The sequence below is a fragment of the Falco punctatus genome (genome assembly GCF_963210335.1).
Source record: "Falco punctatus genome assembly, chromosome: 3".
Taxonomy (NCBI): domain Eukaryota; kingdom Metazoa; phylum Chordata; class Aves; order Falconiformes; family Falconidae; genus Falco; species Falco punctatus.
In genome coordinates this window covers 82980844-83008492 of record NC_137582.1, presented here as the reverse complement: position 1 = coordinate 83008492, position 27649 = coordinate 82980844, and the positions used below count along the sequence as shown (strand labels likewise).

The 27649-nt window shown below is 38.9% G+C and overlaps 1 protein-coding gene across 6 annotated transcripts in view; it reads left to right on the top strand.

The window, feature by feature from the left end:
- SEMA5A (semaphorin 5A) overlaps window positions 1-27649 on the top strand; it is a 353942-nt gene that overhangs the window by 100792 nt on the left and 225501 nt on the right. For all 6 annotated transcript variants that reach the window (XM_080382048.1, XM_080382044.1, XM_080382047.1 and 3 more), the window contains exon 3: window positions 7312-7510. In XM_080382048.1, the coding sequence (XP_080238174.1) occupies window positions 7378-7510 (133 nt within the window). In that variant the 5' untranslated portion in view covers window positions 7312-7377. The remainder of the gene's footprint in view (window positions 1-7311; window positions 7511-27649) is intronic.

Below are 27649 nucleotides of genomic sequence, written 5' to 3'. Positions count from 1 at the left end.
TCTTTCCAACTTTCTTCACTTTGCAGGCATTTATTTATAAACAGTGGCTATCATTTTGTTTTTCCATTAAAATTATTTGGAAAGGAAAAATTGTGCTGGCTTTGTAGTCAGTCTGAGGAGGAGAATCCCTCCCTTTGTCACCTCAGACTGACTTCTGACGACCAGAATGAGGATTGCAGTTCAGTGGACGTCCCAAGCAATGCATGGGTAAGATGATCTGGATGGCTGGACCAGGAGACTAGCTGTGACGGGAGGGAAACCAGAGGTGGGAATCTGCGGCTTGGGAGGATGTCAAAAAGGCCAAGGAGCTAAGGGATAGCTAAGAGGAAAAGGGGTTTGAAAAAAAGCTGAGATTTAGTGGAACTTGGACTTAGGCTACACTGATGTGACTACTTTTATTCTTACCTCTTGGCTGCTTGTGGTGGTGCTTGGCTGGTGCTTGCTCAAGGGAGCTGTGGTCTGCTGGTGCTATGCCCCCACTGATCAGGCAGACATGCCCATGATGTGATAAACGAGATCTGAGGCATTATTACGAACTTCTTGCTTCACTCAGGCTGGTGTCCTTGAAGCAGTGCTTCCTTAGTGGAAATCACAAGTATCACAGCTCTTTGGGTAGCACTGGAGAACTAGCTTTGATGACAGATTCTTCTTTTATGAGTTGTCACCATCAGCTACAGATATTAGCGGACTTTTCACAGTCACTATGAATTCAAGGATTGATTTTTGACTGCATTTAGTCAACGACAGCTGATGGGTGACTGCCTCTTGCAGATCTTAATATTCATGCCACTGCAGAAATGAATGGCAATATTAAAAAAAAAAAAGTTGAAGGAGCTCAGTAATCAGTTTATTAATTGAAACTGACTCTCACTTTATGAGAATACAAATTAGAATGTGCCACTCTGCCGCATAGCAAGCAGTCTACATTGCTGGGTCCAGCAATGAGACATGATGGTGTATGGCTGGATTATTTCACTGAAGAAGCTCTATAGCCTCCAGTCTCATCTTGATATTTAATGAGGTGGTGTTTGAGTTATTGCTCTAATCGAATTGTGTATCTGAGTGATACACAAATACAAATATTTCTAAAACTATACTAAGGGATGTATTTCAAAGGAACTATATTATAGAACAAGTACACCTTTTATTTATGCATTTGACAGGGGAACAGGATTAATCACTATAGTAAAAACAACTGGTTGATTTGTTTTTTTTGGAAACAGGATTTAAATGAGTTTTGATATTTGTTCACCTTGTGTCTATATATTGTATGCATAGGGAGGGAAAGGATGCAATCCAGAGGGACCTCGACAGGCTTGAGAGGTGGACCCATGCAAACCTCATGAGGTTCAGCAAGGCCAGGTGCAAGGTCCTGCATGTGAGTTGGGGCAGTCCCAAGCACCAATACAGGCTGGGCAGAGAATGGACTGAGACCAGCTCTGCTGAGTAGGGCTTGGGGGTGTCGGTGGACAAGAAACTCAGCATGGCCCAGCAATGTGCGCTTGCAGCCCAGAAAGCCAACCAAATCCTGGGCTGCATCAAAAGGAGCATGATGGGCAGGTCTCACAAGGGTGGACCTCTACTCCACTCTTGTGAGACCCCACCTGGAGTATTGCATTTGGCTCTGAAGCCTCCAACATAAGAAGGGCATGGACCTGTTGGAGCAAGTCTAGAGAAGGGCCACAAAGATGATCAGAGGGCTGGAGCAACTCACCGTTGAAGACGAGCTGAGAGAGCTGGGGTTGTTCAGCCTGGAGAAAAGAAGGTTCTAGGGAGATGTTATAGCAGCCTTCCAGTACCTAACAGGAGCCTACAAGAAAGATGAAGGGGGACTTTCTACAAGGGCATGTAGTGACAGGACAAGGGACAATGGCTTTAAACTGAAAGAGAATAGATTTAGGTTAGACATTAGAAAGAAATTCTTTACTGTGAGGTTGGCAAGACACAGGAACAGGTCGGCCAGAGAAGTTGCGGATGCCCCATCCGTGGAAGTGTTCAAGGCCAGATTGGATGGAGCTTTGAGTGACCTGGTCTAGTGGAAGGTGTCCCTGCCCATGGCAGGGGGTTTGGAACTAGATTATCTTTAAGACCGCTTCCAACCCAAACCATTCTATGATTCTCTGATTATTAGGAGAAGGGTAACTACAAAGAATCACAGTTCATTTGTGAAAAACTGAAATGTGCGTGTCTTTGACACTCAATATTCACGTTTTTCACTAGAGGAGAGGGGAACACTGTTATTTTAGACTAATGCAGCCCTCTTGATGCCTTCTCCCATCCCCTTTTCCTTCAGGGCTCCCTGGCCTTTCACTAGCCGTGTTGCAAGGACTGAGAATTGAGAGTGTACACACTGCCTGAGAATTCAGTTAGATTTTTTGGTAGATGTGATGACAGCGTCTTTTTTATGTATTTCTTTCTCTAACAATCTTCCTATGAAATGATGTCTATGAATTTGAGGAGCTTGGCTTTTAAAAAAACGCCATTACAGAAAAAGGCACTGAGCTACATCATAGGGGTGTTCATGTATTCCCATTTTATGACCATATGGCTGCTGGTACCCTCTTTCCCAATTTGTCCATATGTTTACTAGCAATACACAACAGTGTGGAGTTTTTTTTGCTGAGGGGGAAACAGCAGTTCTATCTGTCTGCTCATGACTTGCAGCAGCAAGCAAATGTCGTGTTCTTTTAATAAATTGTAAAAAGGGGCCAATAGCAGTACAATAGATAAACTAGGTATTATTAATAAAATTGACATGAGCAAAGACAAAATACTTATTACTATTTGAAGTATGTACAATAGCAATATGAAACAATATTTCTTCGGACTCATAATTCTCTTCTAATGAACTCATACAATGTACAGTCTGTTTCATTAGACAAGTACTTTTTTTGAGGCTCATGCTTGTGCACAAAGGTGCATGTTATCTGGAGTAGTTAGCATGAGTAAATTTTTATCAAACTCTTACTGTTTTGCAAACCAAGAAGTGGAGCTAAGTGCCTGTGGAAGCGAAGTGAGTCTCACACAGCAAATTACATGTGCGGTGTCTGTGAGAGTAGACACTGGTGTGCATGTAAGGAAACCCCAGACCTGCTTGTGGATGCATGTATCCAGAATCAGTACTGAAACTGGCATCTTTTAACCATGCCAAATTCTGCTGTTTCTATACTCATATTGACAGAAGTTCACTTAATCATTCACTGGAAGTGCAGTTAAACTGACACTTAGAGAATCAGCAAAGATAATTATTTAAAAGCATCTTTGCTGATGGACAGCTGCAGTTAGTATGGCAACTCTTTTTATACAGCAGCTTATTTTAGTCAAAGTATTTTAATCAAAGGAAATGTAGTTTACAATTCAGAGGTAAATTGTACTTCCAGCATGATGTGTTTTAACTGATCTAGAAATATTGACATCCTGATTATTTAATTTTAAATACATGACTTCAGTGCCTGGAGGGAATAGTCTCTAAATGAATCTGCTTGGACCTGGCAGTAGCAGTTACATGCCTTGCATGCTTAGCTGTTCCCACTTTTCCTCTTTAGCAGTAGTTATCTTTTTGTTGGCTCAGCTAAAATAGAAAATCTTGAATTGCCTCTTTTTTTTTTTTTTTATTTTTTTTCCCTCCCCCTGTCTCATCAAATACTGTTGATGGAGAAATGTTTGTAAAAAATAATACATTTACCTAGTGGGCCTCTATCATCTTTATATTTCTTCTAGGCAAGCTAGATTAAAAAAAAGTGAAGGAGGGAGAGAATAAGTGAACAAGACCCTTTACATGTACAAATAAAATAATGTAATGATATATATTACATTTTATAATTCTACTTTTTTTCTGTTTGCATCCTCAGATTGTTTTACAGACTTGTAAAATACAATTTGTCAGAAGTCTGATTAAAGATCTGTGATAGAAAAACCATATGAATAATACAGGTATATGTGCCGGTTCCCAAATGTATAGCAATAGTTAAAAACACAGTCAGTGTCACTATTATGGATATATTTTGAAGAGTTTTGACTTGCCCATTATATTTCATTTCTCATTTCATTGAGAGAGATTTTCACATGGGAATTTTACGGAAATCAAGGAATTTAGCCTAACCTTTTCATTTTTAGTGTTCTCTTGGCTTTTGTGTCTTATACTCCAGGCTAACTATCACATCTTGGCACAATAGTTGCACTTTCAGTAAGGAAAAGGGCCTAATTCAGGAAAGACTCCTGTGCCTGCTTCGAGACTTCTGACTCTCAGTGGCAGTGTTTCAATGCTGCATGGGTACGGAGTTCAGGTGCTGCTTCCACAGGCTCACTCTTACCGCTGGTATCTCAGCCAGAGGTGGAACTTGTGTGGCAGTCCTTACTCGAGGAGAGAGAAAACTAATGCCTGCAAATTCTGTGGAAAGGGATTTGGTATTGAAGGCTTTTCTAAGGTGTCTGTTCATCTGTTCATATGCTGTAGGTACATGTGGAAGGTGTGTGTTTTGTGTCATTCTTCATCTCTCCTTCAAAGTCTAACCTTGTCTTTGTATATATACTCTCTCTGAGAGAGAGGAGTGTTTACTGCCTCCATTTTTACCATGTGAGGTGCATGCGGTGAGAGGAGGAGTTCAGCTACACAGGAAAAAAAATATTTGGCCCCAAAATTCTCCCACAGCATGACTAGACATGTAAACAACTATGCCAGAGACCAGCTATGGCATGTAAAGTAGCCTGTCTTTCTAGAGGATGCTATTTAGATTTAGAGGCTGAGGAAAGGTATTGTTGTGAAGGAATCTTTGCTTCTGATACTGAGTTCTGCACACAGGAGATAGGTGGAGAGAAATCCTCTCGATAACTGCAGGATAGAAGACATCAGACCTGCCAATATTTACATCTTACTACTTATGTATACCAGGATTAGTCCCATGAAAGTCAGTGTTCTTTCTGTAATGGAAATCATGGCATCCATCAGTATGTACAGTTTTAGTATCTGTGTGAAGAGCACTGGTCCTTTCTTTCTGGATAAACAGGATTCTTTTTTTGTTGTGTCCTGGGTAGAGCTGTTTTTTGAAGCTTGGCTGGATTATAGCAGACTAGTTATATAAAGACTGTGGGGCTTCATTTATAGCCAGGAGACAGAGAAGGCTGAGCTTCCGGTGCAAATGTTTCATTTTATTCTTGTTTAATATCTGTCCATTATATTCTTACCTTTATGGGTATTTCCGAGACTTTGCAAAGTAAAAGAAATAAAGTTTGTGTTTCTTTAATGTGAAAGTACCATATTCCTAGGTGTTAGAATACTTGCTTCTGTACTGTGCACAAGAAAAGCATCTATTGAGAATCTGTGATGTGGTGGTATCTGTCCCTCATTTTGCTTACTAAATAGGCATACGTAACCTTACGGAAACCTGAATTATAACTAGTTGTTATTAATGTACTTGTATGATCTGTAAGTTAGTAATATCCATTAGCTGTGATATAACCCACATGAACTTGTTGAATTTGGATAAGAATAGTGAATAATGCTCAAAATTTCACCCTTGCAGAGAATGAACTATCAAAACACTGGAACAGGTGCTTTATGCCCCATATATGTGAGTGCACAGAATTTCTATGAGTAGATACTGTTTGCTGTGATCCACAAGCAATTTATAGGGACAGATTCCTATTGGTATGTGATATCATAAAGTATACTACTTAGAAAGGTAGGAATATGAATTTAACAGCCTAGAAGCTTCCCCCACTCCGGCCTTCTTTTTTCTGAAACATAAGGGAATTTAGCAGAGAGGCTAAATTAACTATTAAATATATATACCACTCAGATGTATTATGTCTTTGATCTATTTATTTTAGTTTAAATTAATGAGGATAAGATGTGTCCAGGTCTTGGCTGGAAGCTTCTAAAGGCAGCAAAATAAACTGGAAGAGAAAAGCAGTTCATCTTATGATGCTGGTGCTACAGTTATGTTATGAAGCAGCGTTTGCTACCCGTTCTGCTTTCTGAGTCTAGCTTTTAAAACAAACTGGTCTTACTGTGAAGTATCTTTTAATTAACAGGCCTTTATTTCATGTGTTTAGGCTATTTATTTTACATGAATGGAAAGTTTCTAACATATTAAACAGCACAATGCGGTTCAGTGAGATCAAATGTATTAGAAGTCAATATTGGTGATTATTTTTTCCTGAATTGCTCCATTATTAATGAGAATGACATTTCTGCCATCATGGAGTTGCCTCAAATCTCCCATCCCCTGCCCCCTGAAAAGACAGTGATGTCTTATAACTGTGTGCTATCAGCAAACCAGCTTGTGGGAGTCAGTAAAGCTGCTAGTGGTGAAAGTTTCGTGGGTCACCGCGTTAGGTTGTTACTGATTGGAATGTTTGTTGTAATAAAGCTAAAGGAATTGGATTGGATCTAAAATATTAACACTGTGAATAATCTGTTACTTTTAAAATAAGTGTCTGGTTATTGGATGTTTCAAAAAATTAGGGATTTGAGACTTGAACTTTAGTGTGATACTGAATGAAAAACATGAAATCATTGCCTGGTGCCTAGATTTTAGTGACAAGGGGTCTTTAGCTTTAGAATCTGCAACACGCAACCTTGTCATCAGTCTTAGCAAACAGATTGGGATTAAGCCAGTGTCAGAACCAGTAAACCTCCATCCTGTATAGCAAAAGTATGTTGTCAGAGCATTGAATCATAGGATCATTTATGTTGGAAAAGACCTTTCAGGTCAAGTCCAACCATTAACCCAGGACTGCCAAGTCCATCACTAAACCTTGAGGTGAACCTTGTCCTACTACTTTCTGTGCTGTGCTATACAGATTCTATGGAGATGCAAAAAATACATGCTCTAGGGCTATTGTCTGTCAAAAGTCAGTAATGTGAGAGAAATCCCTTTCCTGCCTTACACTTGAAAGGAATCAAAGCACTCTTTCCTTTGTGAGGAAGGCAGAGCAAAGGGCAGTGGATCCAAGTGAACATGGAAGGTAGATTTACCTACATTTGCTCTATCTAAAAATAAAAATAATGTTTCAGAACATTATTTTCCTCACACACATGACAAAATGAAATGTAAAAGTAGAAGGGGGGCAGGGTGAATAAGTTTTTGAATCCTGCTGGGTGATAAAAGAAATCAGTATTCCTGAATTGTATAACTGATGAGTTTATGCATTAGAGAAGCAGCTGAAGACATACTTTTGAGGAGTCAAATACTACACAGTCAGAAAACAATGTTGTTTTGTTTAAATAAACATCAAGAATTATCTAACTTTTTCTGTGGCTGCCTGTTGTGCTTGAGTAAATTTCTTTGAATTCTCTGAATTCTCCAGGTGCTCTTCCCACATGAATTCAAGAAGAGTAGCCAGTTAAAAGAAGTGACTGCTGTGGGAGACAGCATGACCACCATGAAAGGAAGCTGCCTCCTTGCACTGTTGTTGGCAGGACTTGGGGTATTAGGAATACTGGAGCCAAGGACCACAGAAGATATCCACTGCCACAGAGCTGAGCACCCAGTTATCGCATACAAAGGTAAGGGGTAAGCCAAAATTTTTTTTTCCAGAAGTAGGCTAAGGTAATCTCGAAAATGGAAATCTCTGGTTTTAATGTATAATGGTATGGGGGTGGGGGTTGGGGAGTGCATTCAGTGCTGTTATATAGTAACCTGGACTGTGTTCCATACAAATTAAATACGATCAGGCTTGCAGTTTGTTCACAATTTGGTGCTGAATGTGTCATTTAAAGGTGGATGGTTCATTTTCCTCTGTGATTAAAACCAGCCCGTACTGTTGCATAGGGTTGTTCCTTTCCAGGTGCAGAACTATCCATGTGTGCACTTAATTTCATGAGGTTGCTCTTGGCCCATTCCTCCAGCCCATCTGGGTTCTTCTGGATGGCAGCCCTGCCCTCAAGTTTATCAACTGCTTCTCTGCATTTGGTGTTATCTGTAAACTTTACAGGCTGTACTCTGTCACCTCCCCTTTGTTGCAGATTAAGATGTTAATCAGGATGGGTCCCAGGGTTTATCCTGGGATAATTCTGCTTGTTACTGGCTTCATGGTGGAGTAAAGTGTGTTAAACATTTACTCTCTGGGCTTGATCATCCAACCGGCTTTTTACCCATCTGGTTGTCCACATGAGGAGATATAGACTATAACATCCTAATTTACAGTGAGATGGTGTTGAAAGCCTTGAGATAAATGACATCCCCTGCTCTCACCTCATCATAAAAGCTAGTAATTTTATTACAGAAGGCAATTGGCTTGGTCAGGAATGATTTACCTTTGGCAAATTCATGCTGACTGTTCTCAGTCACCTTCTTTTCCTCTGTATGTCCAGAAAAGTGCATTCCAGGAGGACAACGCCATAACTTTCCCAGGAACTTTAGTGAGATTGACTGGTCTGTAGTTGCTACATTTGTTTTCCTGCAGTTACTGAGGACCTTCCTTCATCTCTGTGACTTCTCAGAGATGAAGAGCGGGCAGTTATCTTGGTGTCCGTGGATGTAACTTCTCTGATCCCATGGATTTGTATAGGTTGAGATCTTGCAAGTCATCCCTGACTCAGGATGCATCTACTGCTGGTTGTTCTTGGAACTATTCACTAAATACCAGATGCCTTTGAGACCTTATTGGTGAAGACTGAAACAAAGGAGGTATTGAGTCCTTCAGTGTCATCTGTGTCTGCTGGCACTAGATCACCTGCCCAATTCAGCAACAGGACTGTGTTTTCCTGGTTAAACTTTCATTACTACTGTAGCAGTAGAAGCTGCTTCTGTTACCCTTGACATTCCATGCAAGTCTTAACTCCCATTGAACTTTGTTTAACCTAACACAATCCTTACACCGCATGTGGTGTTTCTAAATTCCTCCTTGGTCACCTTGTCCCTTCTTACACCTCAAAAAACCTTTTTGCATTGGAGCTCCACCATGAGTTCCTTGCTTCACCAAGCCAGTGTCTTCATACATGTGGCTGTCATCTTGAATATTGGCATGGACCGCTGAGGAACAGTTGCAACAAAGTGAAGAACACTTGGATGACGTTATCTGTAAAAATCTGAGGCATTAAATAACTTACCTAATTCTTTTATTTATTTGAATTGAATTTTTTCTATTAGTGTCGCAACTTAGAATGAGTTCCAAATAGTTCGTAGCTATGAGGATGTAGAGATTAAGATGTATTATGTTGCATATTGCATTCTTCCTGTGTTTCTAGGAAAGCACATGTGCAATTTTTTTTTGTTCCAATGAATTAGGATTTATTGGAATTTAATTGAATAAAGAATTTTTTCGATCCTTTTCATAAAGTTAGAGAAAATAATGTTGTGGGTTTCTACAGAAAGTATTTTTGTTCTGGCATTCTAATAGTTTAATAAGAGTAATAGTACCAGCTGTCCCTTTCTCCAATACACTGGAGAGTGAACTAAAGTGGTTACATTCTGTACCTGGGAACAGCAAATGATCAGTCTGTTGTGAAGGAGGGACCTTTATTTATCATTTATTGATGGACTAAAAAAGATTTATTCTGATGAAATACCTGGTTTTCTTAGCATTCATGTTGCATTTTTAATTTAGTTAAAAATGTTATTTTTATCATAACGCATATATACAATGTTGTAAATTAAAGTAACACAGTTAATCTTGGCACTTAACTGCTTAATTTCACAAACTAAGGGATCGCTGCATGACTGCATGTACTTTTTTTTTTTTTTTGACATATGCAATGGTAAAAGCAAACCGTTGACACTCATTACCAGACCCACGTGCTAAAAGTTAAAAATCTGTTGGTTTATGAATCTGATTCAGTCAACCTTTAGGGGAGTAGTTTGAATTTAGCTTGATCCTGTCTTTCGGACTGTTATTGTTCTCTGTCATATATAATTTCTAGTGCTGTCCTTCCAGTTCTAAGTTACTATGCCAAGGCTTTTTGGGGACAGAGACCTCCTCTGTCATCTTGTTTCATCTGCATCTTTTGATGTAGTCAAAGATAGTGTCACAGTTAGAGTTTACTGAACAAAACAGATTCCTTTTTGCTATAAATATATGTGAGAAATAAAGCATTTATTGTCAGATTGTTAATATGAGATTTAGTAAGATTTTCAATGCCGGTCTCCCTCTTGACCTTTGTGGTAAAAATACCATTGATCAGTACATATCTGTGACATACCTTAACTTTTATGAACTGACATATTTTTTAAAATTTTCCTTCACTTAAAAATATTCTGGTAAGCTGTAGTTGATACCACAATAATCTGTCAGGAATCATCAGGAAATCTTATAAAGTACATATAGAAACATTTGAAACATATTTGCAATGCAGTATATGGTGTGTGATAGCCAGGTAACGTAACTGGTGTGGGCACCAGTGGTTGACTTCTATGTAGAACAAGGGAAAACACAAGATATGAGGTCAAAGGAAAAGATGACTGAGAGGTTTGTCTTCGAAACCTGTATGTTAGAAATAGGCTACTTGGGGTATCAAGGTGTGAAAAAAAAAAAAAAAAAGAAAAAAAAAGAGATGCTTGTGAGAAGAGCTACTCTGTCAATGAATCCTGCAATAGAAGTTGGCAGGATTCAACCAGCCCTCTTCGCAATTTCTGTATTCTTCCTGTGGCATTTACTGACTTCACGAATGCTTATAGGAAAATGCCTTCTGTATCTATTGACATTATTAGTGCTGCTGGACAAACACTGAGTCCTGGAGTGAACTGAATTCTTAACAGCTTTGAAACTTTTAGTTTGAATGCTGCATTAATACCCTATTCTGTAAAGTCATCTTATAATAATAATAGATCCACGAGAGCTAAAGGCTGTGTGGGACGCTGAACATAAACCAAGCCTGAATGGCATTGAGTAGTAGGTACTTTAAAGCTTGTAAACTCTGTAAACTAACTTTACAGAGACATCAACTCTTTTGTTTTATTTATAACTGACTAAAGCCTTTTTTTGTAGTTTCTGCTATGCCAAAATAGCAATGTACTTACTTGATTTGTCTTCCATTGAGAGGCGTGGTAGACTGAGTATAAACTATTAAATAAAACAAATGGAGTGAGAGTTTGGTGTAGCGTATGGATGAACATCTGCAAAAAACCTAATAAAAAGTAAAAGTAGTCCCCAGGAGTTGTCACGGTGAAATATGGAAAGGGAGTGTATCTCCTGAAAGAGCTTGCTTACTTTCCCGCTGCCCATCAAAAACTGCTCACTTAGGTGATGATCCTGTCAAGCTACCTTTTGTAGAGAGGCATATACTATTTCTATAGCTGATTTTCTGAGCTAAATAGTTTTATCTGAAAGACCGTGATATATCTCCTGATATCAAACAACAAGAATTTTACCTGCTAGTTGAGAACTTTTACTCAAGTACTTTGTTTGCCAGTGGAAGAGGAAAGAGAAGTTGCAGAAGCAGGGAGGATACATGCACTTTCAAAGGATCTTTGACATGGATCTAAAAAAAAGGATCTAAAAATCTCTTTTGTTTTAGATCTCTTATACTCAGTAGTAATAATCACATTGTAAATTGTTTATCTGCATAAATAATATGGGTATGCATAATGCAAATTTCTCTTTCCCAGAAAGATATCTGAAAATGTTTCAGTTCTAAGTCTATTGTCATAGGTCTTCCTTAGACTGGCATAAGGTACATAAGGTGTCTTCTTTGGAAGCTGGAAATGTCCTTTTCTCATTATTTAAAGTTGGTAGGAACTATCACAGAGATCAGATTTATATAAAAGCAGACCTCTTGGTATGGGATCAATTGACAGGATCAGCTGGGTAGCATGCAGTTCAGTGTTCTGTGTGGTGGGACTAGCTGTGATGATGTATAGTCCCTCATTCTAAGTTCCTTTCTCTTCAAGGAGGAGACTGCCTCCAGATGTGCAAAGATGTGCTAGCCTGTTGAAATTCAGGGTTAAAAAAAAAAGTTAAAAAATTAAACAAATCTGTCTGCACATGTAAAGTCTGGTGGAGGTGTTAGAATCAAAAGGTTATAAATCATGCAAGGAAACAAGGTGCAGGTTACAGAATGGACACACAGAGATTCATAGTGTGAGATTATTGGTCTTTGTATTTGTTTCCATACATTTACAATGTGTAAATAAGTATATTTATGCTGGAAATAACTTAGTTAAGAAAGAAAAAGGGCTGAAACAAGGTGGTCATTAAAGACACAGCCTTACAGTTTTCATTTTTATTACATTTTATTTTATCTGGATATGCTTTCATGTGCATGTAGATATGAAATGTTAGCTCTGTAAAAAGTATTAGGGTTTACTGATGGTCAGCTTCTTTGAATATGCTCTCCTTTAATATAGTAAAGCATTGTGTTTAACCTAAATGATTAGAAAAGTCTGTGGAAACCAAATTTCCTTTGGGTAGGAACAGTGAATCATAGGCAAAGAGTGTTTAGAAAAATAAGATGCCTATGAGAAATAATAACTGTTTATAAAAGTTGAACTATTCTTACACAAAACCCAAAGCAAACCAGTTGAGTAGTATGTTTTCTTAAAATATTTCCATAGGTTTCAAAGCAGTTAGCCACCCGCTTTACAGAACCTCTGTGGTAGCTCTCTGCAGAGCTGATATTTTATTAGATTTAACAAAAAAATAAAAAGTGTGAAGGTAGTTACAGTGGCACCTTGTTTCCACCCCCCACATTTGCTGAACTTTGAAACTGTCACATCTCTCAAATCTTGCACATTCATCTGCAGGCAGACCCCATCCATGAGGTAGAACTGAGGGGGCCATGCTAACTGCTTAGTGGTGTGTGAGTAAGCTGGAAAAAAATTGACCCAACTCCAATTTCAAGTGTGAAGTTATAAGTATTGACTGTCCTGCAGTTTACCTTATTGATGTTGATGGTACAGCTGAGATCATCTGGTCTGGGGCAAATCTTATTCTTTTTATGCTCCCGTAATCAAAATTTAAGGTTGTGCTGTCCCAACAAAAAAGTACCAGTTGACATAATTTTAGAAGCTGTATTTAGTGATGTTTTAAATACATGCTGTGCTGTAAAGAAGTTATCTGTTGAATAAACACGCTCAAAAATAACATGCCTCAATCCATAGAAGAAATGAACATAAACCCTTCATTTCTGCTTGAGGTTAACCAGAAAAGAAAAAAGGCACAGTTATTTTTTGATTCCTTGGTTTGGGAATCCTAAGAAATACGTTTTCTTAACCTTGTTGTTTAACCACCACAGAATTCCCTCACTTGATGTTTGTCTAAGTAATACAGACTCAGTACATAGCTCTGCTCTTTTTATCATGTGGTTTGTATGTGGAGTGCGTGCACGTAACATCTGCCAAGAGGAAATAACCTGTGGGCTGAATGAAGAAGGATACATGGTGTGTAAACTTGTTTTTGTTTGGACTCTCTTCTCTTTCCCCTAATCTTGTTACAAGCTACTGTTTAAACTAGTGGTCTGCTAAGTTGCTTAGTCTTTATTGCTTTGTCGTTTTCTTCCCACTGGATTTCAAAAATACACTTTAAAGACCTCCTGCCAGCTTCAGCAATGGGATTGAGGTGTACTGCTTTCCATCCCCTATCTTCTTTTGGGTTTTTCTTTAAATAAAGATGATTCATCAGTGAAGAAAAGTTGATTGCTAGAAATTGCAGCTTTGGTTTGTGTAGACGATAGGACTATGAGATTGCTTGCACTACACTGCCAAGAGCCAGCCCCTTGTAAAGAGGAAAAGAATTCCTCCACCAGTTGCATGTTTTTTTGTACCAAATCAGATTTGCCTTTACTTTTGTATAGGAGACTAAGCACCTGCTGGGAAATGGCAACTGTCAACTGCTTACTGTTAATGGGAAAAATTCTCACTTTGGAGATTGAAGGATACTATCCCCTTACTGTTTCCTTGAGTCACCCAGTATCTTTGGAGTGCATTCCCATGAAAAACAGGGTATGGGAGGGACTGAAGTTTCTAAGCAAAGGACCTGCATGGTGGCTACCCCTTTTTTAATTTTTTTTTTTATTTTTATTTTTTATTTTTAGTTTGATTGTTTTGGCGGAACTGATCATGTTTTAAAGCAAGCATGAATTTACAGTTCTTTTGGCATTCCAACCAAGTGCTGGACCATCATAGAATGTTAATAATTTTAATGATTTTCTGGTAACTGAAAATCAGCAGTGGCTGCAATGGCTAGTAAGCTTCACAGGCATGTCCTATGAACATTTCCATACTCATTTTCCATGGCTGATTTCTTCCCTGTTGCTCTAATGTGGAAGTCTGGAGCATGTGAAATTTCCTGGTTGTTAACGAAGCAGTAGAGTGAGAGAGGCTTCTGCCACATTCCAGTAGTTGTACAAAGTAGGCAGATGGAATGAAAATCTGGGTTTTTTTTGTTCTTTTTTGTTTTCTTCTTCTTCAAAGGAGATGTATTTTTAATGGAGATGGGCATTTTTACTGAAAGTTTGTAAAACATCTGAACTGAAATACGTTAAACAAACATATTGGCAATCAAGTAATAGAGATCCTAAGCAGCTGAAATTTTATCATCTTCTAGAAGGTTTGGTGTATTTAAAGATTAGAGGAAGCACAATATTGCTTTTATGTTTCTCCCCCACCCCCAACAGTATTTTAATTTTTTTATTAAGATGTTTAAGGTATACTCTGTCCCTTCTTTTGATGGCTGTCTGTGTGACTATTCTGCTGAACGACCCCTTGGAAAGACCGTTAATGAAGCATATCCATTGTTTCTAAATCATCTGGCACCGTTTAAATTAGGTGTTGCTGAAGCTTTAAGTTCTCTATGCATAATCTCCATATGCTGATTCATGTGAATTCGGTGATTCTCCTTTTCGAAGGACTGCAATGTGACATGTCCAAAGCTAACAAGTGTTGACTGAAGAGGAAAAGTGTGTTTATGGCTTGTTAGCATTGCATGGCTAAAGAACTGAGAGTTGGCCCTTTTTACTTTGCCTTGGTGTAACCCATTTGTGCCCAGCTCTTCATGGAGCTCATGGCTGCAGTCATCACGGCCCAGCAGAATGCAGCTGTCCTCTGTGGAGTGGGGTGGCCCTGCTGGCTCCATCCATGGCAAGGGTGCCACACCACCTGCCTGGCCTCTCGCAGCAGCAGCATGGCTCTTTGTTTCACAAGAAACATCCTTAATTCAGTTCTTGTTGCTTACTTTTCCTGAAGTAACCTAGACTGCTAGATAATGAAAGATGGTGACAACTGCAATTACTGATCCTGGGTAGCTCTGTTTTCATACTTGGTAGTGACAAAATTTCTGGAAAGACTCATTCCAGTGGTCTTCCCTTCGAGGTTCTGTGCAGCATTTACATGCACTCACTTGATGGCACCTTCTGCCCTCACTGCCTGTCAGTAAATGTCACCTTCTGCTGAGAAGAATGGGCTGATGCCTACCGCATCAGCTGAGAGATCTGACTCACCCTTGGGCCTTGCCTGGATCTCTGTGATTTCCTGGAATCCTAAAGGTTTGGAGGAAAATTTTTAAATTTTCCTTTTTCCCCTTGATTTCTTGAATAAACTTCCAGAGATACTTGTGTTTATTTGACAGAATGGGTGGAAGGGGAGAAGTGCAGTCAGTGCTTCTTCAAAGTGATTTTTTCACATGCTTTCTTTCCTGCCTCATTTCTGCGGTGCTGCTTGTTTGCTATTGATAAGCTTATAGGATGATGAATAGCAGCTGCTTTTGTTTGCGTGGCTGAACATGGTAGATACTTGTTACAAGGCAATTTGTCACATTCAGGTGAGACCATGCTTTGACTTGTCATAAGCTTGTCTTTCCATTTACAGTGCTCACTTCAGGTTTTGTTTTGAAGGTTTTATGGACAAAGAAATGTGGTTCTTCTCTACCATTTCTGAGAATTAAGAGCTCACCATTTTACAACTGCTCTACAGTAAATCGACTAAAGTAGTTGTTAATAATGATGAGTACCTGGAGTTTGACAGTGCCCTTTAGAACAAAAATAATTTCTACAAAGGGGAGTGCTACTCTGGTGTTTGTGGTTTTTCCTTTTATTTTTCTTGCTTGTCACGTTCTTTTTTTGGCTTGGGGGCATCTTTTTGTTTTTTTGCAGTGAGGGAGTGGGAAGGGTGGGGAGCATGTTCCACTTTGAAGTCCTGGCTCCAAGCTCTTACCCAAGATTAGTGTCAGGCTTTACCCTGTATGCCCTTTGTGTTATAGTATGACTTGTTTTGTTGGTCATTGTGTGTTATGCAAGAAGTATCTTCAGTAAAGAAAAACATTTTATGAGCCTTAGTTTTGGGCAGAATTGATAGAATCAAGAGATTGTATTATGCTAAATGATGTAAATAAAGAAGTTTACTATGTTCATATGCTACCATAAATAAGAATATGTCATTGCACGATGGTCAGCTCTAGAAACAAGGTCTTGCTAAATGAAACATAGATATTTCCCACAAAAAAAGCATGGCATCGTTATAACTGTTTATAGGCATTTGGCTTTATGCTTCTGTTGCTTTCTCTCTCTCTCTCTCTCTCTCTCTTCATATATATATTTATATCAGGTTTCTTTACAAAACTCCATGTTGAGATCAAATACAGTTTTCCCATAACCATACAAACACAATTTCCTTCAAAATTCATTCTGTGTCCTGTCACCAAAACCAGCATGTAACTGTTAAAATGTGAAAGGTTAAGTCCTCTAAAGAGAGGGCATGACTAAGGATGTCAAGTGTGTTACGCAGTCAGCCCGTCCGTCTGCATCACGTTTGGGAAGACAGGCAGCAGCAGCACAAGGGCCAGAGCTGGAACTGGAAGGGGGAGCTGTGCTCACTGGGAAGAGCATGTGGGCTCTGTGCTGGTTGAGGTGTGAAGTTTACTGGTTTTTAACTGGCTGAGCTTCCCCAGGGCAAAATAAATCTTTCACCATTGTGGGGAAAGGCACATGCAGCAAGTAGTGTTTCCACACATCAAAACACAGCTGAGCTTCATGACATAGTTTTCAAAGCTCAGAAAAAGTCCGTATTAGAGTGCTCATCTCTGCCTATCCTGCTGAATGAGTCCCTACACTGAAGTGTGGATCAGCTAACCTACAAGGTGATTTGCAGTGTAAAATGAGTGAAAGTCTTGGTTCATCCTCCTTCATTCACTGATGTTTTTTCTTTCTCCTCAGAATTTTCACACCCTTCTTCCAATTTGATTTTGGATCTCTCATGTTGATTAGCTTTCTGTACTCTTTCCTCTCTCTTTTCTGCTCTTAAATTGTATGTTTCAAGTGTAGACCATTCCATATTTCTAGAGTTTGGATTGAGACTTAATATTAAGACTTGATTGATAACACCACTGCTGTCTACAGCAGACTCCTTATACCTTTTTTTTCTGGCCTGTCTTGAACTAGCAACTGACACAAGAAGGATATTAAAACAGAAGGAACATAAGTCTGGTGCAGGATAATAATTCTTGTGTGTTTCCTGAGGTTTTCTCTCCTGCTTTGTCTTCTCCCCAGTGTGTTCCCATCATTCTTCTGGTCTTTCCCTCTGTGGCCTCTAAATCTTACATAACAGTTTTGCCATACATACGCTGTCCTCCAGGCTTCCCTCTCTCTTAAAGCATGTGAACATTTGTTCCTGAGAACAATAAGAAAGTTACTGTTTTCTCATTATGGTACTGTAGGTCCAGAACAATCCCTGATTTTTTTTTTAAACTCTCTGGGTCTTTGCTTCAGCACTTTTCATTAGCACTGCACTATGTTTTAATGTTGTATGTATACTTTATTGTGCCTCCTTAGCTGAACATTATCTGGTCTCTAGAGGGTTGGACTAGATGACCTTTAAATGTCCCTTCCAACCCAAACTATTCTATGATTCTACTTTAATTTGTTTCTAATCTGATGACAGGCTTCTGGTCGCCTTTAATCTTAAAACCAATGGATTTGATTTGTGTGGTTTTGGTTTTGTTGTTGTTTCGTTTTTAACTCTGCAGTTTCTATGTTTTATTGTCTCTGGCCTGGATGCCTCCTGCTTTGCCTGGATATGTGTGTATGTTTCTATGTAAGAATCTTGAGTTGAAGTGATACAACCTGTAAACCATTCCATCCCATGTAGCCTGCTAGAATAAATTGGAATAAATACAGTGATTCCTCAATTCTCCTTGCTTTCTGTCTAAGCTCCTTAATCTAATGCATGGTAAGCCATTTACTGATATACAGAAGACTCATCCTAGCTGTGAAATGCAGCGGAGGTGACTCCTTGGTTGCCCTTACAAGCATGACACCTGAAATCTGTCTTGTCGTTCTCCAGGTGCTCCCCTCTGGAAATCCTTTGTAACGTTTGTTTTCTCCTCTAAACATCTGCTGTCCCTGAGCTCTTAGGTGTTGTACAGCGAGGTGTATGCACAATTCAACAGGAGCAGGGTTGCTAAATCTGCTTCTGACAGCTCCAAGAAAACAAAGTTTAATGATTACTAGGAGGACAGCAGTCTCCCACAGCTCAGATAGCAGAGAATCTAAACAGCAAGAGGGCAGGTGGTAATCCCTACTGTGTTTCTACAGCAGTGGGGTTTAGTTTATGTCAAGATGATGTAATTCAGGCTGATCCTTAGGAATATTCCATTACAAAACCCCAGAACTGAGCCTCCAGAACTCAGATGCTTCAGTTTTAGCTCTACTTCTCTCCTTTTTTCCTTAATTCTTATTTGTTTCTTCGTGGTAGTCTGCTGACATGAAATTTTCATGGTTCCTCATTTGAACAATTAGTGAAGATTTGCAGGCCTTTTGCTTTAAAGCAGACCAGGGTTTGGAAGTCTTGTTTCAACTCTTGGCTTGACAGTCATTTTATGTCTGTGGTTCAAAATATGGTGTGGAAGATCAGGCAACTGAAATTTTTTAAGCACAGCTTTTGACAACATAACTGTTGTTAAGCATACTTAGTTTTTTGGTTGGTTTTTTTTTTTTTTTGATACAATGCTATCCTCAAATGACTGATACTGTATAATTTAAAATTATTGTAACATCAGGTACGCTGTGTTTGAGTCAAGGTTTTGTTTCCTTACAAGTGTGAAGAATATGGTTAATGAGTTCTCTTCCAGCTGGCTAGTGTAACTTTGTGAAGTAGGTTTTATTTTTTTTTCTCCTTCCCCACCCCCCACCCCCCGGCCCCCCGAATGGTCCAGGGCTCTACTTTCATGCTGTTTCTGTGTATGAGAGAAAGAAAATTCAAAGGGGCTGTAATTGTATATCGTGGCTGATACCTTGTCACTACATAATTTCTGTAGAACTTGCAAGTGGTTCTGAGTGTATAAAAACTGTGCTCGTAGTGCTGAAACTGCTTTCATCTAGGCGGGGGTTCAGTCTTTTTTCCCTTACGCCTTCTTGTATTTGTATGCAATGTGTGTGTTTGAACAATGAAGCATAAACAATTCAAAAGTCTTGTTCAGAAAAATAAGAAATAAGTAGTCATTGCAGCAGATGTTACTGTCTCTTCCCTGAGGGCACAGACAGTCAGAACCCAAATTCCCTTTAATTATCCCAGTAATAGACATATGCACACACATAAGAATGCAGAAATACGTACTTCTAGCTGGGGAAGCTCTGGCAGGACAATGAAAACAGGAATGCAGGCTGGATTTTAGACCCTAAGACTGGAGGTTAGAGCGGATTGTAAAAGCAGGTCAGGGAACCAGGGCAGGGCGATTGCTGTGACTGCGCCCACCGTGCCTGTAGAGCGGGAGGCACATGGCAGAGGCGGTGACTTTGTGCCTCATGAGAGAATCAATGAAAGGTGTGAGGAGTCAGGCAGAAAGACGTAAACTTACAGTCGGCCTAAGAAAGAACTCATTTAAGATCAAGAAACACATACTTTTAGGTTAGGGTTAGGGTAAGTATGGTTTCTTTTTTTGTTATTCCCATTAATAATAAATAAACTACTTTTAGCCCTGCCTCATTACCTCCAAAATTGTTCTGAAGCTGTAGAAGTTGTTTAAAAAATGAAGGCCCAGTAAGCAAGTGGTGAACCTTCTGGAAAATGTCAAGAGGTTTATGGTCTTGGGATCTGTTTTATTAGGGATGATTTAAAGTGCAGGGGAACTCAGGGAGCTGGCAGAGCTTCTAGATAAGGCTAGGGCTACGTATTTGTTCCTTGGCATCTGCAGTTCTCTTTGTAAGGAAAGGCAAGCTTCAGAACTGTGTTGTGTTGGATAGTAGAAGGCAGGCAACTGCCTTGGTTGTGATCTAAAGAGACCTCCAGAATATTAGATCTTGAAAGGGAGCTGTAGTTTTGAGATTGGTTTTGTCTTTTTGTTGTGTTTGGTGTTTCCTGCCCCCACCCTCCCTATAAGCAAAGATGAGCTTTGAGCTGCAGATGGAAATCTGACACGTTTTTATGTTTCCAAAGGGGAACCAAATGTAGTGCGGCAAGACTTAAAAGGGGAATCTTTTACTTTGTGGTTGCTGATTTAATCATGCTGGGCAAAGTTTTGTAACTCTTTTATAGAGGATTACATTGTATTAGCTAACCCTGCCTAAACAACTGTTTTTATTTTTTTCCTTGGTGGGAAGAAATGATTTTTTATTTTCTTATATCTTTCTGAATCCTGATTTTAGAAACTGTACAGTTCTTTGTCTAATTACCACAATGCCTATATTTTTCAATGTATTATCTGGATGAAAAAAAAATCTTAATTTTTATAAGAAATATTTTTTAATTTTCAATTTTATTAAAAGTTAGGGATTAGCTACTATAAATAGATATTCTTTTGTCTCCAAGTTATGATGTCCACATGGTTTTAATTCTGGATTATTACTAAAATTATCAGTGTATGCAGCCACGGAATAAATATGTTCTGTATGGTAAGGGCTACCTGCACTGTCTTTTTCATTAAAATGCAATACTGTGTAATGTAACAGACCTATCTGTCCTAATCCTTTCATTTTACAGAGAAGCATGAAATGGTGTCATCTGATGCCATCTTTTTGTTGTTGAACTATTACTTTTTTCTGCATATGTTGTGTTCAGTCTGCTTCTGGTGTACTTCATTTGGATTATTAGAGCCTTCTGCTAGCAAAGACTGTTAGATCTGTTACATCCATGACCCTCCTTATCCCTGACATCTGGATGTTTGTACCATATATTTGAAAAAGTGGACATGCCAACTACATTCTAATCTCAGTAACAGGTGGACAAGGAATTTCACTGGGACATTGGGCTGGGATTGACATGGCTTTTTGATTGTGGTTTTTCTTTTGTTTTGTTGGGTCTTTTTTAGAACAGATTTGTCTCTTTCTGTAAAGTTTTAATGTTAGAGAGTTGTTTTTTTCTTGTTTGTCCATTTGACTAAGGTTCTTTATGTAGTAGTTTGTCCTTCTGGTATACTAAAAATTGCAGAAAAGGCACTTCCTGGTCTCTTAATTCATCCTGGTGAAGTATATATGTGCTTGGCATCTGAGGGTCAGATTACTTGGATATGTTCTTGCTTCTTGTACATAACTTCAACTCTGGAACTAAGATGCAATGGCAGTATTACCTTTAAGCTCTACTATTGTAAGTATCATTAATAATTATTTTCTCTGCCTCTGAAACACATGCTAAAGAAGGACAGCATTAGGAGACAAGTAGGAAGGGTTAATGAATGCCCAGAGTGTTGACCTAAAGCTGTAATTACATTGAGTACTCCTGGCTTTTCATCCTACAGGGAGTCTGCATGCACAGCCTAGGCAACAGACACTCTGAGGCATTTCCCTGTGGACTTTTCCCCAAACCTCCCGTGGAAGAAAGCTCTGCAGCACAGGCAAGACATAGTCACCTTAGTGATACAGTTCTGCAAGACAACCTGCCTAAGCAGGGAGGATGATAAAGTTAAGGAGGTATATATGGTCCTGGAAGCAGATCTTCCAACATACCATTGCATATAGAAAACATATGTCTGGAATTACAGGTTTTGGAAAAGCAGCCTGTAACAGACAGGCCTTCTCTACTTTGCACTGAACTGCTGTCTTTAAAGTGTTCAGCTTCTGCTGTGGGCCTTATGGAAGAATAGCAAGTAGCAGGGAAGGTGTTCATGCTCAGATTCTGAGAGGAGTATAATTAAGATACTGTTTTAGCTGGGGTACTGCTAACTCCTAGAATGAGTCTTTTCTCTAAGAGAAATGGAAAAATATTTGCTGTGCTTACTATATTAGAGTGTTTTGGCTTATGATTTGCTTGTCTTTGCTTGTCTTTCTCAAAAGAAATAGCACTTTTACTTCATGGTTAAGGCATCCCACAGGAACATACCCATTGGGAAAGCCCATTCTGGTCTGTTTTGCAGCAGTGCTAGACTAGGGTAGAGGAAGAATTTGGTCCAAAATACAAATATGTAAAGAATGACTTTGCAAATATGTAAAAAATAACTTGCATTTGTATGGGTACCAGAAGTAGTACCACCATGGCTGTGGTGGAGCTTCACAGTACTGCAATCTATGGAGTACATGAGGTAGCTTGTTCAGGTGTAGCGTAGGTTTCTCTCCACTACAATGACAACTGGACAAGCCCTGATGCCTGAGCTAGAAATCTGTTTGCAGCTGTGTTTTCAGATACTCATCTGAGGAAAATGACACCTGTATATATGATGTTTTATAGTATTGCTTACATGTTTGTAACTATAGCTGCTTTCTTCCTGTTATTTACTTATTTTTTTTTAAACCTGATTGATGAATATTATTCAAAACATGGTTGTACATGAATGCTGAGCAAGACATGCCTTCACTAAGTCCTAGAAAAATAAGTTATGTTGTTGATAAACTAAACCTTAGCTTCTTTTGGATGAGCAGGGGTGAATTGTGATTGGTTTCAGGAGTACAGCTGGTTTTTGGCTGAACTGTCATGATAGAGTCCTCTTTTTTTTTTTTTTTTTTTTTTTTTTGAACTGTTGGAATAGTATTTGCACGTACTTCTTTTATTCACATCAACTGTGGCACCTTTTTTCCTTTCATCTCCAGTGAGTCGATGACTTCCAGCAAAGGTACACTTAATGCATATCTGTAAGTAGAGAATACAGTGGAAGAGCTAGAAAAGATTGGTGGTTGGAAACTTAAGCAAAAATGTGTAGACAAAAGTGAATCATAAAAGATGCAGCAGGCTCTGGCATGCCAATTTTCTTCTCTTTTTTTCCATACAGAGCAATGCTTATTTGTCTGAAGTTGTTCTGAGTGAATTTATTGTTCATGGATATATTTCTGTTACAGTGAGAATTTTTAAATCAGGACTTAACAGTCACACTGAATTGGTATTAACGGTGCACAGAAATTACTGAAGAAATTCTTGTTTTTCCCAGTCCTAGTTTTAAAATAGTTAGGGACAATGGAGTCCTGAATTGTCACAGCAGAGTGTTACAAGTGCACCTAGCTGTGTCCTTAAAAAGTGAATGTTGGAAATAAATCCCGAAACAGAGAGTGCTGAATGAGCAAACAGGTGGATTGCCTCTTGCCAGTCATGGCACCTCGGTTAACAGATTCCCCTGGGGTTAATGGGGCTGGCACCAGGGCAGCAGGGGTGATGTAACAGTCAGCATGGCACACCACTGTGGAGACTTCTGTCATGTCTCACTGCCTTTGAAGAAGATAGTAATGTAACTTGAGTATCACAGGAAGAGAAGATTTAAGTTAGGCTAAAATCATTATACAGCTTCAGGAAGATGGGGTTTATTGTATCATCCTTTCATTAGATACATTTAATTATAAAATAACTGTAGTGTGCAGTAGTATATTCTAATTTTCTTATTATAAGATTAGTGAATTTGTTGTATCGATGCCACTCAGTTATTATTATTATTATTAACATTATTATTACTACTACTACTATTATTATTTTGGTAACAGAGTTTCTTCAAGAAGGTGGTACTGCATGTATGTTTACATTAGTGCTCACTGTTTTCAAAAGGGACACCATGGCATGAGGTGTCACATACACATACCATAAACACTACTGAAATTTTTAGTATCTGTGTTATTTTTTAAATGAAATTGGGAGTTTTTTATTGTCTTTTAACTTTTTTATTTACCATTATTCATTTATCACTTCTGAATTTGATTCTAAACATACCACTCTTCCTTATTAGTAATTTCAAAATTTATTTTACCGTTTACTCTAGCTCTGCTTTGAAGGGCTGAATAATCAAACTTAGGTTAGAGGGAACTTCACTGTTTTTCTTTTAGGAGGAACTGTGGTGCTGAGCCCTTGGCAAATCCTTGGGCAATGTAAACCAAACAAGCTACGGCCCGTTGGGCAGACACAAAATGTAAAGTAATAATGAGACAGATTTCTGGACTTCCATTATTTGTATGAGTATCTAACGTCCTCCTGCCCAGCTTTGATTGTTAACTACCTTTATCTTTAAAGCTGTTCAGGAGACTCCCTTGACCTTTCCTAGGAGCTGAGAGGGCTTTGGTGCGTTTCCCTTCCCATAGGTTTATGAGCCATGGCAAACTTTGTTTCCTATTAAAACTAAGCTATTAAAAAAACCCCACCAAAACACCCCCCCCCAAAAAAAAAAACACCCAAAACCCAAAACCTGAAGCCCACCAGAAAACCCACAGCATGTGATTCGCAGTATTCACAACATGTGAAAGAGAGCTATAGTTTTCTCAGAATCCAGCTCTTTCAATATTCAGCTTTTAGTTCCATGGGAAAATGGAAAATGTGTGTTGTCTTTCTGGAATGTTTTTGAGTTATAAGACCTGCAGTTTTAAGTCCTGTAATAACAATAATAAAAATATTTTTTTGGTAAGGGGAAGTATGTCTTCAATGTACTGAAAGGACCCAGTGTGTGTTGGAGACCAGCTGTTGTCATGACTGTGTGTATACTATGATACAGTTTTCCATGGGCAGCTTTAAGTCTAAGACCAATTCTGCAGAATGATAAACATGCATACTTAGTTTTAATGGGGGGGGGGGGGGGAAATCCAGGTTGAAGGTGTGTCTGAATAAGTGTTTTCAGTATCAGGCATAAGAAGAGAGGTCAGTAAAGGGCTAGGAATTTTACTGTGCTACACATGAACTGAGGGCAGGGTGGGGAATGCCAGGAAGGGGAGGGTTAGAATTGGAAAGGGGAGAGATGTTGCCGGCTGTCACCTGTGATCAGCAGGCAGTCCGATTAAGTTATGTGTCAGCAGGCCAGCTTAATTAACTTGCACATTTATTTATGGCACTGTTGTAGTGTACAAAAACTATGTGTTGTTTTGTAAAGCTTGGCATGTTGCATCTACGTGAAAACCATCAATAAAGTGAAATTGTTACTGCTTACTACTTTACCATGAGTTTTTAATTTGAAAAAAATAAAAAAATTCTTGACCTTTAACATCTTGTTAAGCATTTTTGACTCTAAGGAGATAACTTGTAACAGAACTGAAAGGTCTTGTTGCACCTAAGGCTTTTCACCTAGTTTTTTCTGTTTAGATGGAAGTCAATCTAATTATTTTGTTGATTTAGTTACATAAATTTGCTGTAGTGTAACTCCAAGCAGAATTTCACCAATAAGCTTTTGCTGTTACATTTACATGGATTTTGATAGATTATCTTTTTTGTTTTTTTTTTTTTTTTTTTTTTTTTTTTGTTGTTGTTGATGATGGGGTTTTGTTTGTTTTCCATTACAGAAGTGTCACAAAATTTTACCTTTATGCCATAAAGGCTTATTCCTGAGTGACACGTGATGCCACCGTGACACACAAAAGATACTTTCAGAGTGTTTGCTGAAAAAAACCCAGCTCTAGCTGCCATGTGCTCTTCCTGACCTTATTCCCTCAAGCAAGAACACTGCTGAATGCAAAAAAGACAGAATTAAATAATTTATTTTTTAGAGGGACAGAGGGGAATTTGATTTCAGAGAGATTTTTTAGCAAGTTCTCGTTTTCTTGTTCTCTAGACTGGGCTTGCCTTGCCCTGCCTGGCCCCGACCCCCTTGCTCCAAACCTGGAAATTGTCTCAGTCACCTGCTGCTGTACCTTGAAGCTTTATTGTACCTTGCTGAGACAGCAGGACAAGTGGAAGAGGATTGTGTCTTTGAATTGTGTCTTCCCTGCAGTTTTCTGGCGCCACAATACCCCTGTGTACTGAAATGTCCCTGGCCCAGCCATGCTGTGCGGAGCTACTGCTTTTCTTATTTTACAAGAGACCAAAGGTCTCATCTGTCCTGTCAAAATATGGAGCTGAAGTAATCCTGTTCTCATCTCCTTGCCTTGTGTCTCTTTCAGAGACTTCTGTTTCCACAGTGGGTCTGACTTTACCTGTGTGCAAATCTCCTGCTGAGCCAGTGGCGTTTTCAGCTCTGCGTATTCACACATAGTAATACAAATTTGAATGTTAATACACTAATAGCCTGAGTTATACTTTGGCTGTTTAGGAGTAGACTTGGGTGTGATTCTGCAAGATTGTACCTCAGAGGCAGAAACCTCTGGGTACAAGCAGAGGCAGAGAGAGCCCAGGGAGCCATGGGTGTCATCTTAAAGAGTAAATTTCCCTGTATGTGTGAGGCAGCACTTCCCATGGCTTGTGCAATCACATCAAACCACATTTAGTCCTCAGCCAAAGGACTAAACCCATGTTCTGACTTGTCCTTTCAGGCCATCTTGCAACCCCTGCCCACTGGCTTGTTTGCACGCCCTGCCTGGGTACTCTATTCTGTCTTTAAAGCCCTGATTTCTTTCCACAGGATATTTGTTCTGTGGTTTTATCAGTTATTCATTAGTATTATGATTTTTTTTTAATTTCTGCTACTCTAGAAAATGGCTTTACATCCATTTATGTCCTAGTTACAGTGTTTAATACAAGGAAAAGCAGCCTCTGCATCTTTCAGAACCGAGAGCTGTTGCTGGCTGGGAATGCATGTGTGTATATGTGTGTATTTTTTCTGTGAGTACAATGTGCATGTTCTGTGTCCATGTGGGAAGTGTCTGAGGGAATTTATGGTGATTTTAGATACATTGGCTGTTAAACATAATTTTATTTATCTTTCTTTTTCTCCAGTAAGTGAAATTCTTCAAGACTTAATCTGGATTTCCTTATCTTCATATCCTATCTAATTTCTCAATTTTTTAGAACTTTACAATTGATTGTTTCTTACAAAATGAATGACTGAGAAGTTAAGGTTGCAAAATCGAGTACAAAAAAGTTAAGAAATGCGTATTTTGGCCTTGCCTGTTCAGACTTATATATGTAAATATAAATAGACAACTAAGTCTGTATAAGGCTACACAGACCTATAACATGTATATTCGTGTGTGTGTGTTTTTTCTTTCCTCCTATGGAGTCCTGCTAGGTTCTATGCAAAGTATCTGCACTAGTAGCTGATGGCAGCTCTGATCATAGTTATCTAACATGCAGCCCCATCCACTTACCTACACAGGTTTCAGACCCTGATTTGAGAGCCTATGCAGTGCAGATGGAAACAACAGTGAATTTAGCTACAGGTTCTGCAGAACATATACAAACTGGCATTACAGGCTGGAAATTGCCCAGATGTGTATAGGCTGTCATTAAAAATTAAGGAGTTAGTTTTCTGACACCCAAGTGATTCTACTGCACGATTCCATCTGTTTTTCCAAAGTATTTGATGCTACAGCTTCTGCACAGTGTGTTTAATGGTTCTCTGCAATGGCTGAACACGTTTTGACACAAAATAACATTTTTCTCCTGGGCCCCTTCCTTAGGAATGGATGACCTACTTGTGCTAAAACTTTAATATTTAAATTAGGAACAAATCATTCTGA